The sequence below is a fragment of the Cryptomeria japonica genome, chromosome 1 (assembly GCF_030272615.1).
Source record: "Cryptomeria japonica chromosome 1, Sugi_1.0, whole genome shotgun sequence".
Taxonomy (NCBI): domain Eukaryota; kingdom Viridiplantae; phylum Streptophyta; class Pinopsida; order Cupressales; family Cupressaceae; genus Cryptomeria; species Cryptomeria japonica.
The window spans coordinates 116,859,698-116,874,993 of NC_081405.1; the positions used below are offsets into that span (position 1 = coordinate 116,859,698).

General features: G+C 39.2%; 1 protein-coding gene across 1 annotated transcript in view; it reads left to right on the forward strand.

Annotated features, from left to right (window-relative positions):
* LOC131026827 (uncharacterized) overlaps positions 1-15,296 on the forward strand; it is a 48,203-nt gene that overhangs the window by 11,891 nt on the left and 21,016 nt on the right. Inside the window, exons 4-7 of the mRNA XM_057956818.2 lie at positions 99-299; positions 607-714; positions 904-1,041; positions 1,186-1,437. Coding sequence (XP_057812801.2) covers positions 99-299; positions 607-714; positions 904-1,041; positions 1,186-1,437 — 699 coding nt within the window. The remainder of the gene's footprint in view (positions 1-98; positions 300-606; positions 715-903; positions 1,042-1,185; positions 1,438-15,296) is intronic.

The window sequence follows — 15,296 nt, forward strand, 5'->3', positions numbered from 1 at the left end:
ATTGGAGTAAAATTTTATTTACTATTTTCTTCTTAAAACTTAATGATGTTTGTTTCTGTGTGAACTAAGGCTAAGGCAATTTCAATTTATTTGTTCAGATTTATGACCGTGATGGCCTTACCTTAGGAGAATTTGTTAAAGGTGACATGTATTTGCGTGACCTTAAGAATACAAAGGGTCATATATCAGGTCTGACATGTGGACATTGGCATCCTAAAGAAAAGCAAATGATTTTGACATCTTCAGAGGATGGTTCCCTTCGCATTTGGGATGTGAATGATTTTAAAAGTCAGAAGCAGGTTGCTATGTCTTCTTCTCTACAGCTAGTTTAGTTGTTTCAGTTTTCCTATACATGCAAATTACCACAGGACATTGTTTAAGTTGCTTCAATTCCTAGATATACCCTAAAACCATCTTGCCACGCTTTGCTGTCCAAATTTTACTAAGAGAGGGTTTTGAAGTTTTTAATTTATATCAGTTAATGAACGATGCTTCTATTATATGATGCATGTATAGAGCAAACTGAAATTATTAGCATTGAGTTTTTGTCTATATGAGAATATTTATGGTGTAATTTTTCAAAGCAATTTTTTCTTTGGGGTTTAGGTAGTTAAGCCCAAGCTTGCTAAACCTGGAAGGGTACCAGTGACAACATGTGCTTGGGGCATTAATGGGAAATGTATTGCTGGTGGTGTCGGAGATGGATCCATACAGGTACTTTACTTTTTTAGGTCAGACTTCCAGATTTTGTTTCTCCATATTAATAATAAGTGGTTGTAGATAATCCAAAATAAGGGATCAAAGGAAATTTCATGTGTATGAATGTTTGATATTAGCTCAAGCACTGTGTGCAAAGGGTTGAAGACTCTTTTTTGTAAGACATCATGATTGTCCTCATTACAGGTTTGGAATGTCAAGTCAGGATGGGGAAGCAGACCGGATCTGTATGTTGATAAGGGACATGAAGATGATATTACAGACCTCAAGTTTTCTTCTGATGGAAACACACTTCTCTCTAGAAGCACTGATGCCACTCTCAAGGTAAATTGGTTTCTCTGGCACTTTTTTTATTTTCCCATCCGCATTTGCTATATGCCAGATGGAGCTGGGTTTTCTTTATCAGTAATCTATGTTCACACATTTATTGGGTTTATTTAAAATATATCAAATGCCATTTTTTCTTAGGTTTGGGATCTACGGAAGATGAGAACTCCACTGCAAGCCTTCAATGACCTCCCAAACAACTATGCTCAAACAAATGTGGAATTTAGTCCAGATGAGCGGCTGATATTTACAGGTACCTCCATAGAAAGAGATAGTGATTGTGGAAGCTTATTATGCTTCTATGATAAGCAAAAGCTAGAATTGGTTTCAAGAATTGGTGTGTCTCCGACACATAGTGTTATACGATGTGCTTGGCATCCACGTCTTAATCAGGTAATTATTCATGTTTTATGCTATCCATGTTTCATATGTTCTTTGCCTCCTATGGCTTACTAATATTTGTACTAATTGAATAGAAATGTTACTTATTACCCTAGAAAAACCAAATGCCAAGATACGATACAATATTCTGAAAAGGACATATTCCAAGTATTCTTTCAGTTTACTTTATTAGAAATATTTATCATCTGTGTTTCATGAAAATGAAAATCCTCTTATACATCACTAACTAAAAGGTTTTTGTTTTTATGAAGTTTTTAACAAAGACACTGAGGGGTTGCATTGCAAGGCATGGATTTATTTTGGCTAAGATGACATGTCTGGGAGTTATTTGTTCTGCCATAATTTCCTGGGACTTGCACTTGGTCTCATCCCCGTTGTTGTGCCATAGTTTCATAGGGCTTGTACATGGTCTCATCCCCGTTCTCATATCATTTGGTGGGGTCGACTGCAACTCAGTTATGACACTGATGGATGACTTGAAATTCATTGTCCTCATTGTTGAACCCAGATATTGCTGAAAACCAAAAAGAATTGTGATCTTATTGAAATCAATCAACCTGAAAGAAGATTTACAATTTTGCATTTTAGGTGTATATAATTTTTGACCAAGAATCAATTGCTTCTGTCATATGGTTCTACGCATGACTTAATGGTATTATCTATCAATTCTCATGATTGAACATGTATTCTTGGATGTCCTATATTCATATTATTAAAAATGATTTGATGTCTTTATGTGCCAGTTCTACTTATGAGGTTGTGCAACCAAGCAAAGTTAAATTGAATGAAAACAATTTTGGCATGTGATTAAACAAGTAGGAAGAAGGTTTTGATCGTGTTGACAAAAAATTCAATCTCATAGCCACTCGAATAGTTTGGACAGAAAGGTAATACTTTGTTAAGAGTCCCAATGCCAATACATGCCCTGGGGAAGGTTATAGTCTTCTTTGCCATTCTTATTATTTCCATTAGGGAGTTTCGTTGGTCTGATTTTAGCTTGATGATTCAAGCTCAATCAATGTTGAAGTATCCCTTACAAGGTCTTGGAAGTCTAGTGGTTTGATAAATCAAGATTCCTATGGCTACTGGAGTTAGAAATCTAAATTACACAGAATAGGAGATTGGTGCAGGTTTTTAAACAGGAGGCTAATGCTATTGTGTGGGATGAGTATGTGGCACCTCCATTCTCTAGCACTACAGTAATTAGCATTTGACTCCTCTTTTGTTGGGTAATCATAGATAACCCAAGTAAGTGTGAATTAGAGATTCACTGGTAAAAATACTTCATTCATTAACTAAGGAAAAAAATACAATATATAGAAGTTACAAAATACTGTAGACATTAATTATGACACCTACTTCTATCTACCTGATACTGTAGACACCTAATTACAGTATTGACCATTAACATAATAGAGAAATATTATCCTAACACCCTCCCTTAATGGTCAATCTATCAAAAACACCAAGTTGCCCCTTGAATTTTACAAACTTATCCGGGCATAGAGACTTGAGAGAATATCCGTAGTTTGATCCGCTGTCGGAACATACTGCAACTGAACTGATCCATCTTGTACCATCTTGCGGATGTAGTGACAATGAAAATCGACATGCTTGGTATGTTCATGGAAGATTGGATTTATGGCCAGTTTGAGCACCCTTGATTATCTATATACAAGGGAGAAGGACCTGCTTGTGGCATCTGCATGTCTGGAGACATCCTTCGGAGCCAAACTGCCTCACATGCGGCCTTGACTGTTCCCCAGTATTCGGCTTCGGTCGAGGAAAAAGCCACGGCCTGTTGCTTCTTGCTGCTCCAAGTGACGACACCAGTACCCAAACTGAATACGTACCCAGAAGTGGATTTTTCTGTCATCCACTGATCCTGCCCAATCTGAGTTAGTATAACCAATCATCTTTGGATTGTTGCACCTGCTATATAGAATGCCATAGTCTGAAGTGCCTTTCACATAGCGCAGCACTCGCTTCGCTACAATCCAATGATCAGCTTTTGGGGCTTTCATGAAGCGATAGATTTAGCTGACAACAAACATCTATGTCAGGTCTAGTGGCAATGAGATAGATGAGGTTGCCTACCAGTTGCCTAAATTCGGTCTCATCTATTGCAGGTGATTTAGACTTGGCTGATAACTTCAGCCCTTTCTGCATAGGTGTGGAAGCAGATTTACAATCCGACATTCGAAACTTGTCAAGCAAATTGCGGGCATACTTGGACTGTGAAATAAAGATACTGTCACTAGTCTGCCACACTTCGACACCTAAGCAATAATGGAGAAGCCCCAAATCTGTTATGTCAAAAGCTTGGCACAAGTCCTGTTTGATGGCTGTAATCAAATGTGCTGAATTGCCAGTAATGATCAAGTCATCCACGTAGACAGAAAGAAAGAGGATATCATCACCGGAGAGTTTGACATACAGATTAGTTTCAGAGGGACTGCGCTGAACACCATGTTCAACCAAATACTGATCAATCTTGAAGTACCAAGCCCAAGGGGCTTGCTTCAGGCCATAAAAGGCTTTTACCAATCTGCAAACTTGATGTTCCTTACCAGGAACCTTGAAGCCAGGAGGTTGAGTCATATAAACTTCTTCTTGCAACTCACCTTTGAGGAATGCACTCTTAACATCCATCTGGTGAAGTTTCCATCCAAACTGAGTTGCAATGGTGAGAAGAAGACGAATAGTGCTCATCTTGGCAGTAGGAGCAAAAGTCTCCTCGTAGTCAATGCCCTCCCACTGTGTAAAACCCCGAGCAACCAGTCTGGCCTTGTACTTATCCAAAGTACCATCTGCATGATACTTGACTTTGTAAAACCATTTACTGTTGATAGGTTTCTTTCCAGGAGTTAAATCAGAAAGAACCCAAGTGTTATTCTTCAAAAGACTATGGTTTCTTGTCTCCATAGCCTTTTCCCACTGAGGAATGCCTTTAGCCTCGAAATACGTTTGGGGCTCATGGACGGTGTGGATGTTGGCCATAAGTGCAAAGTCGACTGTATTCAGCTACTTTCTCTTGCGTCGAACTGATCTATCGTCAAGAAGCTCATCATCACGAAGATCTCCTATTGTCTTGGCCCACCATTTAGGCTTGAGGGTAGAAGTACCAACATCTGGCATTGGAGGAACAATATCCCTTGGAGTTTCCGAAACAAAGTCATCTGGATGCAAATCCTGTGACAAATCAGGTGGTGTTGGATCAGTAGATTCCTCATCTTCAGAGTCAGATTGCTCTGAAGCCCTCCCATCATGGGAACCAAGAGGAAGACAAACACCAACATTAGAAGCCTTCATAGAAGGAGTCACCGGACTAGGAGTAGTAGAAGGCATAAATGGACCAGTAGTCTCATCAACCACAACATCACGATTGAAAATGAGATGATTTGTCTCCACATCAATCAACCTGTAGGCCTTGTGGTTGTCGCTGTAACCAGTAAACATAAGTGTTTGGCTCTTTGAATCCTGCTTAGCACGCTTGGTGTCTGGAATCTATACATGAGCGGTAGAACCAAAGACTTTCAAATGGCCCACTTTAGGCGTGCGTCTTGACCAAGCTTCTTCAGGAGTCATCTTCTTAATGACATGTGTAGGTGACTGATTCAGGAGATAGACTGCAGTGTAAAGTGCTTCAGCCCAATTTGTTTTGGGAACATTTCTATGCTGTATCATAGAACGATCCATTTCAATAATGGTGCGATTTCTACGTTCAACGACACCATTCTGCTGAGGGGTGTATGGTGTGGTGAGTTGGTGCTTAATGCCATGTGTAGCACAAAATGTAGAGAAGTCATTGGAACAAAACTCCCCACCATTATCTGACCTTAGAGTGACAATCTGAGAATCGGATTCTTTCTCAAGTAAGGCCTTAAATTGCTGAAATGTACTGAACACATCTGATTTATTTTTCAGAAAATATACCCGCATTTTACGACTGAAATCGTCAACAAATAACGAGAAGTACCTGCAACCGATAACAGATGGAGTGTTCATTGGCCCACATACATCAACGTGAACGAACTGAAGGACCTTGGAGGCTCGCCATCCGAGAATGGTGTCCGATGCTGCTTTCCAACTTGTCAGGCTGCACAAACTCCATGATTTTGAGGTTGGATCTCAGGTAGACCAGCAACCAAACCGTTTCGAGATAACTAAGAGAGATAGTGCACGTTTAAGTGCCCATAACGTTGATGCCAAAGTGTTCTGATGGATGTACTCCTAGCAAGCAGAGCATGCTCCTGAGAATCGCCGGAATCAGCAAGTCTATACAAACCATGATCCTCAAGTCCCATAGTGATTGTAGTACGAGTCTCCCTATCAACAATGCTGCACATGGACTAATTGAATACAACATCTAATTGAGGAGAATGCCTCATGATCTGACTGACGGAGAGGAGATTATGTTCCATGCCTGGAACATAGTAGACATGATGCAGAGGACCTAGGTGGATCAACAAATCACAAACTAAATATCAAGGCAAAATACACCCATTCATCCATTCACTAGGCAATACTCCTTCAACCCGGTTTGCACCAAACTTAGCATAACTTCACAAAAACGACCAAGGAACCTTGGGGCAGGTTTATTAAACATTTTTGGACATCAAATACACACTCCACGTGCAAGGGTTCAGTCCCAAAACACTTCCTTATGAGGGTTGCCTTGTAATGGCTCCTATACTCTACTAGCCCTACACTGAGGGTATTTTGGCAATAACTTACAATCCCTTGATCACAGACACAACACGTAAACCTTTTCAGAGTTACACAACATGTCAAAACCCCTATAGGTTGTTTTGGAACATAGGACTTAGTTATTGAGTGGTAATTCTGTTGTGAGGCCTAATCAAAGCAGCAACACGTGTATTTTGGCCATAACTTTCAAATAAGAATCTATTTCCCCAAAATGAAACTTGATTTAGATACCCATTTGGATGTTTAACAACATATGTTAAATTTGCCTAGGGTTGCTTTGGATCAAACAAGTAAAAAAAATCGCTGTCCTCACTCTTTTAAAGGGCAATCAAAAAACTTATGTAAACAACAAACCAATGGATCCAACACTTGTATTATGTCTCCAAACCATCAATTCCACCAATTTTAAGTGCCCAAACATTCAGATTTGTCTCAGACCTACTTCAAGCCTCACTTCAATGCTTACTTGGCCTAACACATGAAGATGTTAGGCATTCATTGCTCCAAAGATGCATCCAACCTTGGTCCCTACAAAAATGAAGGAAAACCCATCTGTACAAGACCTATCCCAACCATTCCACCAAGTTTCATTAATATCCCTCAGTGGAATGGAGAGATTTTTACATTTCTTTGATTAAACCCTTGGAAGTAGGGTTTCAGGACAGATTTTAGGAAAACGTTCACCAAATGCACAAAACTCAACCAAATCTCACAAAATCGGTCTTGAATGAAAGCTAGTTCACATAGCTTTCCAAAAAGTCCAGCCTTACATTCTGATCTGTACGGACAAAGAAGTTATGACCAAAATAGCAGCAAATTTTCTGGAAAATTGCAGAGAAAACCTTCAAATTTTATTGATTTCTTCCTCCAATCGCCACATACAATGCCAACAACCCAACCTCGACCAAAATGGGGTTATTTATACTTGTTTGGTCCCAAACCAACTGCCCCCAACTGATTTTTGAAAAGGGTAACCGTTGGAAACAACTTTTCATTAAAAAGTTGTAAAAGTTGCTAAGCAACTTTTCATCTTTTGACAATTTTTTTTTTGATCTACTCAACATATGGACTCAAATCTTCACAAATACCTTCAAGACACATCAAAATAGACCCTAGAACGCTGATTACACCATTTCCACTCATGTGGATACATTTGATTGAGTTTGACCAACTTTGACCCTATCAGGGCCCAATACAACTATATGACTCCCATGGCACCAAGGCCTTACAATTTGATATGAGATGACATAAAATGGTTCGTAGGACTGTTGTGAGGTACTCACACTCGCTCCATTGCAAATGGGGACCCCCACTTTTTGCTTTCTAGGTTGTCTTAGAGTCTTTGCTATTAATCTTTGCATTGAAGGGATAGAGTTTCTCAAGTAGCTAGACGGTCATCAAGTTAGGTTGGTCTCCTTAGGGTGGAGTGAGTGAAGACAGTCGGTTGTGAGCATGAAAGTAGATCTAGAACCCCTTGAATCATGCCTTGGTTTCTTGTGTTATCTGATCATATTTTTAAGCAAAACTTGGTTGAATGCATAGTGTCCTCTTACGTCCTGTCCTTGCTCTAAGTTTTGAATGAAATCGCTTTGAGGCCCGTCCCTTACACCAAAGTTGGAGTGAAATTTTCATTTGGACCCCGCACCTTGCTAAGGTCCTCGAGTGAAAATTTCAGCAAGGATGTGTACCTTCCAAAGGTCATAGAGCAAATTTCCTCCATAGATGCTCTCAAAAGGTGGAATTGATGATGCTTTCATGTGGAAAGATTGGAAAACTTAAGGCTCAAATCAATGAGGTAGAAGAAAGAGGAAGAAATTGGACTAAGGGTCAACTCAAAGCCATGTACCTCACACAAGGCATAGAGCGAAAATCTCACCAAGGTCATGTCCTTGCTAAGGACATAGAGCGAAGTTTTCGCCAAGTGAGCTCCTAGAATGAATCTTGAAGCATGTACCTTGCAAGGGATCAAGAGCGAATTTCATCTTCAAGGACATGTACCTTCCTAAGGGTCCAGAGCGAAAATTTTGCTAAGTTGAGTACCTTGCTGAGGATCAAGGACATATTTATCCAAGTGAAGATCGAGGGTGAAATTTTGAAGTCTTGAGAGGTTTTAGAGCAAATTTGTTTATGCATGTACCTTGTTAAGATTTGAGATCAAACTTTCCTAGTAAGTCATGTCCTTGGAAAGGTCCTAGAGCGAATTTAAGATGATGTCCTTGGAGAGGTCCTAGAGCGAATTTTGAGTTATGTACCTTGCTAAGGACATGGAGCGAAATTTTCACCTTGACCTTGTACCTTGCTAAGGATATGGAGCGAATTTCTCACCTTGACCCTGTCCTTGCTAAGGACATGGAGTGAATTTTTGAAATCATGTACCTTGCCCCCTGTTTTGAACGAATTCCTCAAATTCAAGCATTTTGGCAAGATTGTAAAGTCGACCAGCATGAGAAAGGTATTTTATTATCAAGTCAGCCTTACACCCAAAAGACACATCCTTTGCCCTAAGCGCATATATAAAGAGAGGTTAAATTAATCATTTTAGCATCAATTCAGAGCATAATCCCTCTCTAGCAGCAAATTTCACTAGCAGGGCAGCAAACTTCATCAAGCATCAGCGATTTTCAGTCAACATAACGGCTAATTTCAATATTAGAGGAGCAGGTCTGATGTTTTGAGAAGGCGAATTTATCATTAGAGCATCATGTTGGAGCAAATTTGCCCAGTTAAGAGACCTATCAACCAGCAGATTTCATCATTAAGATAGCCCAGATTTGCCCTAGGATATTAAGTTTACCCTCCACACAGTGAATTCATTGATTATTGTCAATTCCTTTGATCAGATTTAGTGAAAAATCCTATAAAATCAGAGTAAGAGATCAAGTCAAAATAGGAGTATGTTAAGGCTATAAATCATGTGTGTTTGATGCTATACTTGCTTTGTTTTGCAGATATGTAAGGAAGATGATACTACTTCGAGGCAAGATGAGCAATCAAAAGATGAAGGAATGACTTGACCATGACACATACTTCCTATCACCATTAAGCAAGATCATGAGGAGACTTCATCAGCAAACACAAGAACATCAAGGAAGGGAAAATCTCAAGATCTTCGAAGGCTTTGACCACATCATGATAGCATGAGGATATCAAAGGCTGCAAAGAAGAAATCATCCAACTACTTCAAGGCACTAGAGCATAAAGGAAGGATAACCCACACGATGGAAGAATGTTTGACAATCTTGAATTCCCTTCAAGAATCCAAGAATCGAAGTCAGTGCATTGAACAGTTACATTCAACCAGTTGCATCATTCATCAAGTATATCAAGAACAAGGAAGCATCAACCAAAGTCATCACAAGACCTACATCGAGCATAATTGAAGAAGCAGATAGTTTCAGACGAGTTAATCAAAGTTTGCTTCTTATCATCATCATCACTTTAAGCAAACTAGATAATGTTGAGTATCAAGAGATATCTCTCAACATCTCTTCATGACGATTGAGGTGGCAGCCCAGTCATCCCTTCCACCAATCTGCAGGGTCCACATCAGTGTGTCTTGATTCAATGAACCAAGCTCACCCATGGATGTACAAACTCTGATGTACCTACCCTTGATATCTATTGGTCCACGCTCATTGAATGTAATTTTCTCATTGCCTAAGGAGAGTTTGTTGTAACAAACCCTAATTAGGGTTTCATTGTAAAATCTTGGCCATTGATGGAGAGTCAATCCTGGCCGTTCATTGTAAATGAGCTCTCTATATAAGGCTCAAACTCTTCATTTGTAAAGGTTAATAGCTAATAGTTAGTAGCAAGAGGATAATAGAATAAAATAATAGAATAGCAATTAGAATAGAATAGGAGGAGAAGGCAGAAATTGTTGCCTAAGTTGTAAATGAACTCTATTTTCATTGAAGTTATGGTGAAGTTTATTGTTTCTTTACAACGTGCATGGTTTCTTGTTGGATCTTCATGTTAGATGGTAAATAATTAGATTGAATGGAGAAATTTGTTGAATGCATTTACGTGGAATCCGTTAGTCCATACCACTAGCCTCTTGCTGACTGTAAGTGTGCCTTGCGTGGTCAACTGGAATGATATGAGCTTAATTTTGAATCGTTCTACATTCATGGCTTATGCATTAACTTGAATGGTGATCAATGTTTGATGGTATTGATTCAAATATCTTTGGAATGCCCTTAGAAGATTGCACTGAGCTTGTGTCAAATTGTTCAAGTTGATGGTGAGACCTCGCTTAGTAGGATTCCAGCTAATCATTCAACTATCTTATTACATTCTAGGTCTTAGAATTGGCTTTCTCAACCCTTCATCTTTTGCCCTTTTTTTCAAGTCAAGTTAGTTTAGGACAAAAAAGCATCACAAGATTGCAACATCAGTTGATCTAAGTTCCAGTGATTCAAGCATTCAATTCAACGTAAGTCCCCTTGTGATTCCAACATAATCACATCAACCAACGGAGCTTATCCACACATAGTGACCCTACATTCATGAACCTTGGAGTCTTCTCAAGTGATCCTTAAGCTAATCTTTAACATTTGAGAGATTTTGTTCAAGAGAGGATAAGATACTCTTGGGTATTTTATTCTGTGTTCGCATGTGCGTAAAAAACACATCAACAACGACCTTATTACAACTTGAAATAGCATAAAACTTGAAAATAACTCATGGAAAAGAAGCATATGGCCAACTAGGTGCTCCTGCACCAAGACATCAAGAAAAATTAAATTTCTACCACCTGAGTGAATCTGCATGGTGCCCTTACCAGCAACTGTGTACTCTTCTCCTCCGAAGATTACTGAATCCGAGAATGGTTCAAATTTCGTGAACCAATCCCGACGACGAGTAAAATGCCGCGAAGCCCTTGAATCAATATATCAAGCAAAAGAGTGTATTGGATCTGCTGTTCTCTTGGCAATAAAAGCATAGAATGCAGATTCTTTTTGCTCAGAGTGTTCGACGACATTTGCTTTTTGTTGAGACCCTCCTTGCTACTTTTGTTTAGAAGCCAATCGAACCCGATACTCGGCCTTCATGTGACCAAACTTATGACAATAATTGCACTGAACGTTCTTCTTCTTGTTGTCTTGAGAAGAACCAGAGCCTTTCGGCTGAGAAGATGGAGCCTTCCCTTTGTTCTTAGCAGAAGATTTGGTAGAGAACACTTGCTCTGTGGAGGTGGAACTGGTACTGCTTCCAAATTGCTGGCGGTGGGCGCCATTGATCTTGCTGTAAATGCTTGTTACAAAGATCAAAAAACTTCAAATCGACGTCGGTGGAAGTGATATTGACTGTTTCAATGAAATGCTCGTAAGATTTTGGCAAACTCTTCAAAGTGATGACAACCATGTTTTCTTCCTCCATTTTGCGAACTGCGACCAATCGCCTCAAGTTGGTCACGGATGTCCTTGATCTTTGTCAAGTGATCTTGCAGAGGTGTCCTATCGTCCATCATAATTGAAAAGAGCATATTCTTTAGAAAGAATGCTTTGCTCTTGTCAGAGGTTTAATGGAGACTCTTCAAATGATCCCATATCTCCTTCGCAGTTTTGCCGGACAAGACATGAGGTAGTTGCTTATCGGTAACAGAGAGTTTAATCAGCATGACAGCTTCGTGGTTTCGCTCATCCCATTTGTCCTGATCTTTTCCGATAGTGGTTGGACGTTGAGACGTGCCCAGATGAACTACATCAAGACAACGATATTCAAAGATCGCAAGCATGCACTGCTTCCAGTTGTTGTAGTTGCGGCCGTTGAACTTCTGGCTGCTTTCGAGCATTATATTCGTCAGAGATGCCATCACGTACCCCAAGGTCGAACAAGTGAAGGCATGAATTCCAAGGAACAAAAAAAATAGATGAAAACAAGTTCTGCAAGTCGGATTCTGAGGCAGAAACTGAAACCCTAGCACGGTTTTTGAGGCAATGTTTTTTTCGGAAGACCCAATTTTTTTGATAGCGACCCAGTTGAGGTTTCGAAAAACCCACCAAGAATCTGCAATGTAAAAAATTCCGTCTTGAAACGGAGGGTCAAAACCCTAGGTAAAGTTGCAGAAACCTTAGGCCGTTAAAAAAAACGTGCAGATTGCAAACCCAAAAATATTAATGGTAGGCGTCAAAAATAGATTGAGGGTTTTTTGAAAACCCTAGGCGGCTGACCAACCTAGAAAGGCGTCGCCGCGGAAATAAAATGCGGGTAAAAAAGAAGGCGTCACGATTTTACGAAAAATCGTGTAGAAAAAGGAAGGTCGCGAGCGGCTTTGGGCGTGAAAATTGCGATTGGCAGATCGCGATAACAAAAAAATGCACAGAGACCCTCCAGTTCGTGTCGGGCTGAGAAAATAGCCACCAAAAAAAAACACGATGTGATTTCGGGGTTTGCAGCAAAAACGTGTCGAAAAATGATGTGAAAAAACCCTACAGGTGCGATTTTTCCAGACAAGAAATGGACGTGGGTAGGAAGAAAAAAATCCCTCAAGGCAGACCCACAAAAAACAGATAGAGCCCAGAAACCCTTGATGGTTTTTTTAACAAAAACAGGAATAATTTCGAGAAATTAACCTAAGGCTCTGATACCATGTGAATTAGAGACTCACTGGTAAAAATACTTCATTCATTAACTGAGGAATAAAATACAATATATAGAAGTTACAAAATACTGTAGACATTAATTATGACACCTACTTATATCTACCTGATACTGTAGAGTGTAGACACCTAATTACAGTATTGACCATTAACATTATAGAAAAATATTATTCTAACAGTAAGCGGCTGCAGACAAACTATAATGGTAATACCCTTACTGTTTCCATCAAGCAGATGCAACTTTTACCTATGTTTAGGGTGAAGTTTTCACAAGGTTTCTACAGTTATACTATGATGTAGCCATACATTTGCTGCAATTCAATATTCAACTTTAAAAACAAGAATTTAGAATGGCTGAATTACACTGAAGTACCAGATAATGAATTTTTGAAATGTACACATGTTTAAGTGTGAGGCCTTCTCAAATCCATACAAGAAAGCATCCTTACTAGTAGTTCTTACGATTACCCACTACAAATATAACCTTAGAGACTCTTGGACTTTCTGGGTGCAGAAGCATTTGGGTCCACATGCAATATTGCATCACCAAAATGCAAGTTTTGTTTTCAGTTTCTACTTTCAAATTTTGGCGTGTTTGCTGTTTGTAGCCCTTATTAACTTGCTTCATGGGGAGAGCTATTGGAAGGTTGCAGGTATGTGTATGTTTCAAACTTGTAGCCGTGCTACAAAATGTTTATATTTTGTTATAGGACTGACATTCCCACAAGGAACCTCAGGTGTGCTCTAGCTGTGCCATCCTCTCTCCCGTTCTCACTTCCATTCAGTCCCAAGCATGCAGTTTGCATATGCTGGTGTTAGTGTCAACCATATTACATTGTCTTTGCTGTGTGCTGTGTACCTGTGGGGAAGCCATTCACTAACTACCTTGCTGTCCCGAGCAATGAATATTGTACACTTGTGTAATGTCCCCATCCTTTTGACAGGCAAACGACAGTCAAACTCTAGCCTCTTAATTCCCTGGGTTAGAGTTAATTAAATTAAGAAGGGAATAATTTATTATTGGCCAAAAATCGATAGTAATGAATAATTATTATAATTGCTCATTAAGTCATTAAAAGGGAGCCATTTAAGACTTAACATTTAATGTCTAGGCAATGACATCATGGGGGCCATATAATAATTAATGCTATCAATGAAAATCAGGCCTAAGTCGAACTGAAGAATTGTCTAGAAGAGTTCGATGGCTTTTTTGTGTTGATGAAGCCTATAATAAGGTGGATCGATGCAATAAGGAGGGCATTCATGACATAAACTTTTATAATTTTCTCTCTGCAAATTGTGTTCTCTAGCCTTGGACGAAAACCCTGTGCTTTCTAGCCTTGGACGAAAACCTGAGGCGAACTTGACAGTGGAATTAATCTGGCGCTGCATGCAAATCTTCAGTTTTAGGGTGATAAGGGTGAACTCAGCCTTCCTCAGCTATTTCAACTCCAATCACCACTCCAGGTTTCATCTTACAGCCGACTTCCCATAGACTTAAGGCGATGCTGCTGGGTAGTGAAGGCACAGAAGTTAGGAAAAATCGCAATAGATCAGACAAATAAAATTCTTCCATGCCGTGAGGTATCTGCCAGATCAGCCTTTCCAGAATATGTGGCATGATCAGAATAATCGCAATAGATCAGACAAATAAAATTCTTCCATGGCGTGAGGTATCTGCCTGATCAGCCTTTACAGAATATGTGGCATGATCAGAATATCAAGGCATAATCAGAAATCGAGGTGCCTGATTGGGAATGCTTTCTTCTTCGGGTATGTGAAGAATGTAGAAATTTATTAAAAAATTGAAATAAAAGAGACCAGAATTCAATATCTATTCAAGAGAAATTGAATTGCTTGCAAAGTGTTTTAAAGAGAATAATTTCAGACTTGATTCTATATTTTCTGTGGTTATCTGTTATTGCATGTTAGTCCATTTAATATTTTCAAGGATAAAAGAAAATCAAGAACCCCCCCTACTTTAAACCATCAAACTTTAGACTCTTAGATCTCCAAGGGGGTTAGATCATTACAACTTGCCAGCAGTGGTTGCTACCCTTTTCTATTATTATGTCATTTCTTTGTAGCTTTCCACTCACAAATGTAGAATTGAGAATGTATGTCCCTTGTATAGGGAAATGCAATAGATGCATAATTGACTTCCCATTACATTCATAAGTAATACTTATCATAACTTCCATTCTGCACAGGGCACTTATATCCCCCCTTGGAGAAGTAACAAACACAATTAAATTGGAGTTCATGAAATGCCACGACTTTCTTCAATGGTGGCCTATACCAACTATTTTTTTTCATTCCCTGGTCCACAATTTGGCGAACTTTTAAATCCTTAGCTATAACTTCATCAACTAACAAATCTTCAAACTGCTTTGTTTTCTCTTGATTATGTTTTCAAACAAAAATAATATATTTGCAATGAAATTTAGCATGAAGTTGGTCAATTATATTAGATTTAAGAGGTAGTCTTTATAATTAGCAGCCTGGTATGTGTTTTTTGTAGTCAAGGTTTAGGTT